Below are 12,294 nucleotides of genomic sequence, written 5' to 3' on the forward strand. Positions count from 1 at the left end.
GTCATCCATCTTGGAATGATGTCCTAGGGTAAAAAGGGATTCTCTACCCACTAAGAAACATTGACTAATGACTAAGGCTTTATCTCTTCTACCTCAAACTCGAGGACGACTATGATTTCAAGAGAGAGGTAATGTCATAAAATCTAATATCTAACCAACCCCAATGATTTTCTCATATTAAACTGCTGACCATTTAATGTGGGAGAATAAACAGGGACAAGGGTTAGAATATAGACATGTGCTTACAGATCTATCTCAACACGGGGCCAATGGTAAAGGGGTCCAAATGAGAGATGGTATGTCAAAGAGCAAGGCTAGCTAATGGAGCTCAAAGACCTTAGGGATAGCTTCATTAAAGACCTCCAAAGGTTAGTGTTAAAATTCCTTTGACCTTAGGCAAAGCTAAAGCTGTGCTTGAGGTGGGAACCCGACCCAAGCTTGAGGTGCTTGTCATGGTTTGCTGACTAAGGTGCTTGAGGTGCTTGTTGTGCTTGCTGACTAAGGTGCTTAAGGTTCTTGTCGTGCTTGCTGACTAAGTTGCTAAGGTGCTCCATGACTAAGGTGATTGAGGGGTTAAGGGTTCAAAAAGTCAACGCACATCCCTACTCATGAGGGGGTGAGCCCTCTTTGTAGGATCTAGAGAGAAAAAACACACACCCTCACACAAGGCAACCTTGGTACAAAGAAAGCAACTAGGACACTTGTCAAGATTCTCTTCATGTTGCCCTCATAGTGTGCTTAAAGCTTATTGGTTGACCTCCCAAGGGGTCCAATGATAATTTAATTAATTTAATTAATTGCTTATACATTTATCAAGTCCTCTCCCTCAAAGGGGAAAGGTGGACACTTGTCCCACGGCTAGAATGCTTGCTTGATATACACTAAGCATGTGATCGGCCAGGCTTGAGGAGGTCCAATTAGGTGCAGTCTAGTGCCCCCCCCCCCCCCCCCCCCCCCCCCCCCAAAACACACACACTCTCATTGTGTGAAGTGCAAAGTGCAAGAGCTCCATCTCCTTCTCCAATCTTGTAGAGAAGTTGAGAGCCTACACCAACACTCTTGGCTATAGAATGCAAATCCAACCAAGAGACATGCTCCAATGCTTATGCTTTCCATATTCTCCATCTTCATTACTATGCTAAGCAAGAAGAGTGATGATAAGGGAGGAACTATTTATTTCTCCTATGAATGTTTCTTCTTCCCTATTCTCATTACCCACTAGCTCTCTCTACCTTTGAAGGTGTTTGAGGCCTTGGGACCAAGGCCGGGGATGGTTAATTCTTTTTACAAATTCTATCTTATGATCGTGATGCATGAAGCTTTCCATATTCATTGCATCACCTAGGTCACAAGGAACACAAAGATTGTATTGTACCAAGTCTCTCTTGATGGGATAATCTGTAATACAAAATCCTATCGGAGGGGGAACCGGCTCCACATAAATCCAGTCCTCAAATGTTGTCAAGTTCTCTAAGTCTCTCTTTCTTGCAAAAGTATTGTTCATGCCAAGCTAATTAAGTACTATGGTTTTGATACTACCACTAATTAAGTTCACCCTCTAGTAGTCTCACAGAAATGCTCACTCTAATTCTCTTAATTCCACTATTCTCAAAGTTCATAGGCCATTTCCATTACATCACATGACTTTATGTGATAACAGATGGAATGAGATAAAATTTAGGATTGATGAGAATGGGCTTTAGCCTATCACCTCCTCTATACCATGATTATCCATGAGATGATTACCTATAATGTGTATGAATGCCCTTTGGCCTAAAGAGCATCATGCGAGTGCATTTATGAGCCATTATGAAAGCATGGAGAGTGTGTAATGAAAAGGTGAGAACCATGCATCTACACCCATAAAAGAATCCCTTTATAATCAAGAGTTTTCATCAAAGTGAGTTTTCATATTGTCTTTCTCTTTCTCTCTTTGATCACACACACATGCACATGCACACACACACGCGCGTGTGCGCGCGCACATGCACACGCACATGCACGGATGCGTGCACACACACACACACACACACACACACACACACACAATTTCTCCATGAATGCTACACTCACTAATTCATTCTAGCTCCATCACATCAAATAAGTCTTTCCTTTACAAAAAAGTGTACTTTGCACCAAGCATGTTGTTGCATATTTCCTTTATTTCTAGAGATTTATTATCTGGCCAAAACATGTTTGCTTTTCCATTAACTCTATGTAATATCCCCTCATTCTCTTGAAGGCCAAGGATCCATAATCTCTTGTTCAAGATCCATAAGATCTACCTGTCAGAAGGAATTATTATTAACTTGTAATATAGCTTTATCTTTGGATTTTAAGGTTTAAAAAAAGGCAACAATTGTGTTCTATAGTATCTTGTGGTAGAATTGGATAATTAAAGCCTTAGAAAACTCTACAAAAACTTTTGCAGTAGTGCTATAGAAAGGCATAACAAGAGGGAGATAGCACTACAATGCAGTGAAGAGGAGAAGAGAGAGGGTGTGTAGTAGCACTCCTCCGTGCATCCACTTCACACACTCAATGTGTGTGTGTGTGTGTGTGTGTGTGTGTGTGTGAGAGAGAGAGAGAGAGAGAGAGAGAGAGAGAGAATTAGAGGTGATTCTTCTCCAACATCAGAGAGATTCAAGGGGGGACTGATTTGGCACACGCACAGATCAGCCTAACATGATTCCTACACACACACACACACACACACGGTGGTTGAAAGTCTTTGATAACATCTTTCTTTGGAGACACACTCTCGACCACATACATGCACTTCTTGGATCTCTCTGAATTGAGATTCACTGAGCGATACCTATCCGATGATGGATCAAGGCTTTGACTTTGACTTGTCATTGATATTTTACAAGGGAGTGCTTCATATGCAGCGTATGCTATATGTGGTTCATTTCAAGTGGAGTTCTCTTCAAACAATTTTGATTGCCAGATTTTTTTTGTTGTGCGTTGAGGAATTCGCACATGGTTTGCTCTTGGGTGTGAGAGTGGTAGTGGTAGTAGTTTTCTCTCATGTGGGAGACCGTCTTTACTCTTAGTTTGAGACTATTTTGGTCTTATGCCGATATGGCTGATATGTATGGTCTTATCTGGATCTCTTCATGAGCATCTGCAAGACACAATTTGCATAGATTTTGTGCATGTCTAAGTGCAATTTGATGCGCATTTTGTTGCTCATGATTTTGAGTGGGCAGCATGTCTGAGTGCAATTTGATGCGCATTTTGTTGCTCATGATTTTGAGTGGGCAGTTATTGTTGGTTATTTGGGTTTGATAGCCATTTTGTTGTTGGAACTTTGGCAAAGTTTCCCAAGAAATTTCATGCACATAATTTTATGTGATCCAAGTTGTGATTGTAGGTTGCACTTAGGGATTTCGTGTGGTATTCTTTGCATGTGGGATATTAGTGCATGTATGCCTAGATACCACACTAGATGAGCTTGGCAATTAGCTCACAAGTTTGCGATGTCTTGTGCAGTAGATACAACTCATGTATTGACATTGCAGGAGCTTTATGCTGTTTAATTCTAGTCAAGGGATTCTAGGATCGTTTGCCATTGTGCTTGGCATTTTTTATTTCCTCATTTTTTGGTGATATTTTGCTCTAGTTATAGATGCAACTCTGCCGGTTTTTTGGGTAGGTTTTATGCACTTTGTGAGGTGCTAGAGAACTATTTTAGCCAAGTTTTGGCTTGTGCCTATGCGGATGGTCATTTTGCTTGTGTTGTCATTGTGTATGATCAATATCTATGCATGATTGATTCTTGGTTTTGGCAAAGGCTTATGCACTTTATACGATATTTTCCATAGTTTTGGTGATAGGTGTTTGATCAGGTGGTTTTCTTTTGAATTCTCTTGAGAGGCTATGCTCTTATGGAGCATTTACACTTTGTGTGGGATGGTCTATAGACTTGTTTTGAACTTAGTTATGGCATCTTGCAGTGACAGTTCGTCATTGGATACACAGAATGGTGTATCAGGCAGATCTCAAAGGCACATACATATGGTTTGCTGGCATTGTGGCAGACAAGGGCACATGAGGAGACATTGTTTCAATCATTGGAGACAACGGAGGTTTCCATTGGTTTTTGCTAAGAGTACGAGTGTGGTAGTCACTTCTACTTCTACAGGTTCACCCAGACATATTGACTATGTTTTCACAATTGGCAACTGAAAAAAAGTGCTTTACGCCATGTTACTCCTTACATAGAGTGGTTTAGCATGTTTTCTGATTTGAGATAGGATGGTATTCATGGTATGAGTGAAATTCAATTGCACTTTTCCAGTGGGAGGATGCTTGTGCTCCATGATGTTCAATATTTTCTTGATGCTCGTAGGAGTTTTATCTCCATCTTGTAGCTCAAAGATCATGGGTGTCATGTTAAGTTGACTGATGAGTCTTACTTGATGAGGAGATGTTCACTTTTGATAGTGTGAGGCCATCGTGGTGCTCGCTCAACCCTTCTCTATGTTCTTGGTACCAGAGATGCCATAGTCTTTGAGAGTCCCTTGCCATGTAGACATTTTTTGTCTAGGCGAGTACACTTTACTGATGAGCAGCGTGACACTTCACTCATTGTGCATGCAGAGTCTGAGAACAAACATGTAGATCAAGATAGCTCTTTGAGTACATGACTAGAGAAGTCACTAGTGGTGGTGATAGATTTTGACACTTTGCCTCAGGGAGCAAAGCAGTGAGTCACATGTGTGAGACAGTGTAGTCTGAGTGACTTTGTAGACATGTACTCAGCAAGAGATGAGACATGTGTGCTTTGTGAATGAGCTTAGTGCTATGCATGACGTGTCTAAGGATATATATTTAGAGCAGCATTGCTCTAGTGAGACACAACAGTTGTTGTTAGAGTTTGTGCAAACAAAGGTAGAGTAGGTATGCTCCCTAGAGACATAGATAGATATTGACGATATGGAGCTCTTTGATATGATTATGCTAGATGTTGACATGGCCATGCCAGGACACGTAGAGCATGGTATGATGAATGCCTAGATGATTGTAGTGTTGAGCACTCCTGATTGTTCACATCCATTTGTCTCTAGTCTTGATGGTGCAAAGATTGCACATGGTACAGGGGCAGTTGATGGGGCAGGTTAGTAGTGTAGGTTGCACATATTTATTTAGCGTTTGAGAAACTCGTGTATGACTTTTTGAGGTTGAGACCCAAGATAGCAGCTACACTGGGAGCATTTGCAATTGGAATTGTTAGTCATTTAGTGACTGACACTAGCATGATGCATTATGGGCCTTTGCAGACCATACAAAGTTGTGTGCCGGATTAGCATGCGTGCATGGATAGGCACACTTGCCTATCACTAAAGAAGATACAGATGCATGCAGAGAGAGGAGTGAGCGAGTGGGTGCAGGTTGAGAAATCCTCTCACCTTTGTATATAGTAGTAATTAGCTAGTAGGTCCACTTATCAACACATTCACCTTTCACTGGGAGATTGTTGGGGTAAAGGCGGGATGTGCATGAACCTCGGAGTCGGACACCTGGGATATGGCTACCCACTAACTTACTATCCCTATGCTTTCATAGATAAGGAATAAGGGAGACTCACTCACTGCCTTGGACGTGATGTCTCCACTAACTCACACAGCATGTCTTCTTCCTAACCGCACCGCATCTATGCACTGGTACGCTCCACACCTCACGCTCACATATTCATAGGGACCACAACTCAAGAGCATATCAATACATTGTACAATAAATGGCTTCAGTGTGTGTCCTCTTGCCTACTGCATAACTAAAAACTCTTAATGAGGTGTTTGGTGGTAACAAACACATGATATACCAATTTTTCTCCACACCTCACGCTCACATACTCATAGGGACCACAACTCAAGAGCAGATCAATACCTTGTACAATAAATGGCTTCAGTGTATGGCCTCTTGCCTACTGCATAACTAAAAACTCTTATTGAGGTGTTTGCTGGTAACAAACCCATGGTATACAAATTTTTCTAACCAAAGAGAAAGTCGGTACCCTACACACACTAAACCCATAGGAAAAAAACCCATGGCATACCAAGTTTTCTAGAAAACAAGAAAGTTAGTTCCCTACACACACTAAACCTTGGTTATGTGTGTGTGTGTGTGTGTGTGTGTGTAGCAGTTCTAAATCTATATATATACGCAAACAAACACTATCTGTTCCCCGAACAACAATTCTAGAATAATACAATGGATTTGTACAGTAATTTATTTGCAGTTGAAAATAAATTTTGTACAAGGTAATGAAGATAACAGAATATAGCACGGGAAACCACAAACCCAAAGTCTAGGAAATTTTGCTTCGCGTTAAGAGATCCTCCATATGTTAAGAACAGAATGTTTTAATCAAGGAAGGTAGCCCTCACCTGCACCCATAGCCACAAGAAAACAATTCGTTAGCACATGACTGTACGCAGGTGATGCTGGGCATCCCAGTTGTTATCCATGTCACCATAAAAAAAACATAGTTCTTAACTTGTATTTTGTTCTTTTAGATAAAAAAATTTCTTGGCTTTTCTCCCAATCTGATAAGGAAAGTGAAAACCCCATAGAGCAGCCACCGGGAAAACCCCATCCGGGAAACTTTCACTAATCTTCCCAGCATGTGATGTACTATGGTAAAAAAGACCGAGGAAATTTTAAACCATCTATTTACTACCACAATCCGGTATGTGATGCCACTCAATTCCTACAGAATATCAGAAGATAGGGCTACACATCCGAAGCCAGTATTCAGTAATTTCAAAATAACTTTTAGCCGATTTAGTAAAATAGGCATCTGTTCTAAAAAACCAAATCAGTCTAAGATCTGTTAACTTACCTAGAGTACTACAACTCATTTGTATTACAACTTACCAAGGTAACCGAACAATCCAGATCACTGTTTTGAGTTTTTTTTATGATTATTTTTCTATGAAATTTCGGCTTTCCAATTCATAAGTGCTTACCTTCTATTGAGAAGTTAAAAAAAACAACATCATAGACATACCATTTCCCATTAGACACCATGCCATCCAATAATTAATACAGCCATTCATTAAAATACACTCGAAACCTGGCAGTTTTTAACCAATAGGGACAGATATTATCTCAACCAAAAAACCGTTTACAGAACCCGGATTTTATTCGCCACACCGCATATTTAACGAAAAACCATCATCATTAGAGAGTCACTACTTCCCATCTGTCATAAAGTAAACCTATAGTAAAATTCCTGGTGATTCTTAGCTATATGAGCTACTTACCATAAACCAGAAAGAGACCATTTTTCAGAACCTTGTTTTTTTATAAAAGGACAGATTGAATAATGTTTTTTTTTCAAACCATTTCATTTTACAAAGAAATAAGCTACTTTCAACAAAGCCACATATTCCGGCTCATATTATCTTTCAACAGACTCGAGAACAAAACAAATTTTTGTTAACCTGTAGATTAGGAGACGAAGAAGCCTCCACAATCCCCTTCTGAGACTTTTTCGGCATGTTGAGCACACATCAGTCAGTAGATATTTACTCACACAGTTTAGAACTCACACACACACAGGTGATAACAGAGCACGTTGCTAAGTGAGTATGGGTACTCACCTTGTGAGTCTTTTATACTTGTTGATGCCCATCTGCAGAAGACACGACACCGAGTTGGACATGTTACCCACAATCGAGTTCGCCAATAAGGGCATATACTCAGGGATTACCCCCAGCCAAAGATCTGGAGGTTACAAGCCATGTCGCACCACATCCGCTACTCTATTCAACTGTAGACCCACACCCCAGTACACAGGCGATAGCGTGCAGCAGAGGCATGAAAAATTAATGCAGAGACTACTAAACCCGCTACAGAGCTTTTTTTGTACAATGAAAAGATAGTTTTAAGTTAAATGCAAGGACGGGTCATATTGTCCACCACATCACCATGGCAATAGATAACAATCTATTCCCATAGTTGATACCCGGTCTGTAAATTTGTTACAAGTTATTGTATCTGGCCTTGGATGATCATACACAGAAGGTTACACATACTTCCCCAACCCTACAGTAAGCTTATGTCATTCAGCTATCCACTAGGGTAAAATATACATGTGTCAATCTTAAAGGTGAGAGTTTAATCAATTTAGGGTAATCTTTATTGTTTCCAATTTGGTCTAGGAGTCATAAAGTGGGTCTATAAAAGATAGGTGATATTTTTACAAAAACCGAGTCCAGAGTAACTTTTCCGGAGTTAGCATCTTCAGCTAATTTGCTCACCCGGTGTATCTAACAAATTATGGCATACAGTCAAGAACAGGTTTTTTCCATAGCAACAGCGCATCTTTATCTATCAAGTGAATCTACTCGGAGAGCAACGTTACTCCGTTATGAACTTCATCTATTTCCGCAGTTAGGAACCTCTGTTTCTTAAACTAAGTGGTGGACATATCAGGACCGAGTGACGCGTGTGACCCTTTGGGGTCGTGAGCATTTCAGAAACAATATACAATTGGCGATGGTTACTGAGGCTTTGGGCCTAGGGCCACAGTATTATTACATAGAACATTCAATAAAGCAAGGTTTTTCAGATCAGTTATACTTGCTAGCCCAGTTCCTACCTCCTCATAAGATTCTTTTGTATCGTAGTTATGGCCATCGAATAAGAGGATATTTTAACAGTACTCCCCACACTCGGGAGTATGGGGTAGCCTTGGCGACTCGTATCCTACCTTTAGCTGAGCGTCCAAACACATGCTTTTACTGTGACAGTTGTTTGTGTGATCATGTAATGGGCGGCATAATAGAGATGTAGATGAAGAGATCCTGAAATAATTATCAGCCAAGCTTTTTTGTCCAGTGAAAGAACCCATGTCATTTTGTGTGTGTGTGTGTGTGTGCAAGTGCGCGCACCCCCAAATGAGTTTATGCTTGCCATTTCTCAAATCTATGTGAAGGTGATAAGTAACTTGCACACGGGAAGAGGAATTTCAAAATGTTTTGCAAGCACTACTGGGGTTAAAAAAATATGTCCATTGCCATGAAATCTCTTTGGTATATGCATCAATCAATTGGCACAAACTTGTAGTTGAATTTATCTAGCAAGAAGGCATTGATGAGGTTATATTTGCAATGCGATAAGGATGCCTTTGTTGTATGTGGATGATGTTGTGCGTATATCACATAATTTAGAGATGCACAAAATCTTATGGTTGTCCTTGAGATATTTTTCTTGCATAGTAGTGGACTGATTGTGAATGAATCCAAAACAAAGGTTATGATTGTGAAATCAACCATAAGGAAAAGTCATACATTGTGCACAACAACGAAGCACTTGAAGTTATTGAGATCTTTGAGTAACTTGGCCTTGAAGTTTTGGCCAATCACAAGTGGCATGAATGTGCTATGCATCATTTGGAAGTTAGGAAGAGAGTGTACTATGCATTTGATAACATGTGTAATGCGGAGGATATCTAATGTGGGGTTCTCAAGATGGACCTTTTTGCAATATTTGTAACATCGGTTCTTCTTTATGGAGTTGAAGTGTTAGGTGAGAGCATCTCAAAATCTACTTGGAAAGAGTTTTAGAATGTCCAAAAGTGTCTTCGTACAAACTTTCTTCAAGTTAAGACACAAACACTAGATATGCTCCTACTTGTTGGGTTCAAGCCCATCTAGCAACCCATGGGATCAATGCTCTGTCAGTAAAGTAATACACACCACCCTTTAGTGTGGAGTTTGCATGGTAAAAAGCAATGGATAATATTAGTCTAACATCTCTATATATATCTTGTAAGGTTCTTCAGTAAGTATCGGTCAATCATAACATGTCTTTTTTTTCATCAAACACTGCTCTCTCTCTCTCTCTCTCTCTCTCTCTCTCTCTCTCTCTCTCTCTCTCTCTCTCTCTCTCTCTCTCTCTCTCTCTCTCTCTCTCTCTCTCTCTCTCTCTCCATTTTTGCTCTTCTCTGCACATTCATCTTGTGCCATGGCTTGCCCCCAACATCACCTACCATAGCTGTAAACCTAATAGTGTTCATTGACAATGGAGGACATAACCTCTCAAAACGTTGCAGAAAAGCTCCAGGAGAACCTGCGGATGGCATGCTGAAATGTTGTCTCAAAGCTTGGAGTAGACAAGGAAACAAGAAGACTCTCTATGAGCTACGTTCTACTATGCAAGCAAAATGAGCTCTCCCTCTATGTTTGACATTTTGAAATGCTACACATTGTCGGAGTGCGCGTCTCTATAGAGTTGACCGAGAAAGCGTCGGGCTTCTGGCTGTAGACGAAGAAGTGGATGAGGTGTGAACCGATGGAAACTAGTTTGGTTTGGGCTGATTTAAATTAAATAAGACAATTCAGTGATGCTTAGAGAGATTTGTAAGAGAATATCACGGATCATATCAGAGTTAAAGCCTTAAATTCAACTTAGAATAGATATAAACGCTTGATCGAGGCTGCGAACAGAGGATGTTTCCATTAATCAGATATCTGGAACCTTTGATACAAAATGGTTGCATACTCCAACGTTGCCTATGCCGGTCGCTTTGAAATCCCCCAATTAGATAATCCAAAACCCGATGGAAGTAGTACACAATCTGTCACCCTTCTTATCCCTACTCGCACCCTTCTTCTTCTTCTTTAACTCCTTTTGTCTCCTCAAAAAAAAATTCTCCTATTTTCTCTCTATGCAAAACTACTCTCTACACTGCCACCTAAACTGTCCTTCAAAACGCGTCCCCTCTCCTATTTTTAGCCTCCCCATATTTATTTAGCTTTTTCATAGAGTGTGTAATTATCGCTTTTCCCTATTTTTTGGACCCTAGATGCTATTTTTAGCTTTCCTTAAGCTCCACGGCTCAACACTTAAGAGACAATACTAGTTTCAGATTTTCAGTGTTGTAATGGAACTGGTACAAGTGGTATTGGTATGCTTGGCTTGGCCATACAAAACTTCAACTTTTAACTTGGAATCCAAAAATCCTTGGTTCAATACTTGTGTGCTGGTACTGGTATTATTGGAACTGGACACTAGCTGGCTCTCAAGACACCAAACTGAAGACACTGGCTCTCGAGACTGGCTCACGAGATACTCTGACGGTGGACAGTGGCTCTCAAGATAGAGGCTCCCGAGATACAATGACGTTGGAAAGTGGCTCTCAAGACACAAGCTCCCAAGATACACTGATGCTGGACACTGGCTCTCGAGACACAAGCTCCCGAGATACTCTAACACTGGACACTAGAATTGGCAATACTAGCTCTCAAGACTCTAGCGCTTGAGACACTTTGGTACTGGTGCTGGACACTGGAAATGGTAATACTGGCTCTCGAGACTCTGACGCTCGAGACACTCTGGCACTAGCTCTAGACACTGGAACTAGTAATATTGTCCATAAGTTTGTCAAAACCTCAAATTTGTATGCAGATTTTCATATTTCACCCCGTGCTCACGTAGAGCGGCACAACATCCACCCCCTCTAAACATGCACATCCTTCGGTATGTGCCAATCTTTTGAAGTTCTCCATGGCGACTTCATCATCAAAAGACGCACATTCATCATTGAAATCTCTATCTTTAGACACATTGAATTTTTCGTCTCCAATTTGAAGCTCTGCATCCCTTTTCTTATATATTTTGATGCGTTTTGTCGCAATTGGAACCTTTAATTATATACCGTCCATTTCACATAATTTGTAAGTAGCACAAATAAAAGCATGCTTGACCATATAAGTGCAAAACCACCGCTTAACTCTTTTGCACATAGTTGTGTACTGATTCTCTAGACTGCTATCATAAACAAGAACCCAATCCCCTTCTTGAATAGCTCTTGGTCTTAGCCTGCGTGATTTATCAAAAGCATCTGTCTCCTCAAGTGGCATAACAGGCAGTTTTTTTACCATACATCAACTTTGACATCATGAACCCTGTAACAATACTGTGTGTGGTATGGTCAGCCCATAAAGCATAGGGTAGTCATTGAGGCCAATCATCATTATTTCCTTTGCATGCTTTAGCCAATGCCTTGATAATGGGGGGATGTCCCCTCTCACTTTTACCATTTCCTTTCGGGTTATAGACCGTAGTGCAAGATAACTTACTACGTAGACGAGCAAAGAATTCTCTTGCCTCATCATGATCAAGTTCTCCTCTATCTGCAATAATTTTTCCAACACATTCATATCTGCATATTACATCTTCAAGTAAAAACTTGCATACCGCTCTTGTAGCTTTGGTTCGCAAAGCCCTCCCTTCAACCTGGTTTGTCAAATCTTCTCTGGCAAGCACAATATACCTCAT

The 12,294-nt window shown here is 40.6% G+C and overlaps 1 protein-coding gene across 1 annotated transcript; it reads right to left on the minus strand.

The window, feature by feature from the left end:
• Positions 1-11,970: 11,970 nt before the first annotated feature.
• Positions 11,971-12,294, minus strand: LOC147424252 (uncharacterized). Its single transcript, XM_086501561.1, has one exon. The coding sequence runs from the start codon at positions 12,292-12,294 to the stop codon at positions 11,971-11,973; it is 324 nt and encodes a 107-aa protein (XP_086357687.1).

This window comes from Adiantum capillus-veneris, chromosome 26, assembly GCF_014529385.1.
Source record: "Adiantum capillus-veneris isolate H3 chromosome 26, ASM1452938v2, whole genome shotgun sequence".
NCBI lineage: Eukaryota > Viridiplantae > Streptophyta > Polypodiopsida > Polypodiales > Pteridaceae > Adiantum > Adiantum capillus-veneris.

What these genes read in the sequence shown, in the direction of transcription:
- LOC147424252 (XM_086501561.1), bottom strand. Translation starts at nt 12,294, where the DNA reads ATGAGGTATATTGTGCTTGCCAGAGAAGATTTGACAAACCAGGTTGAA.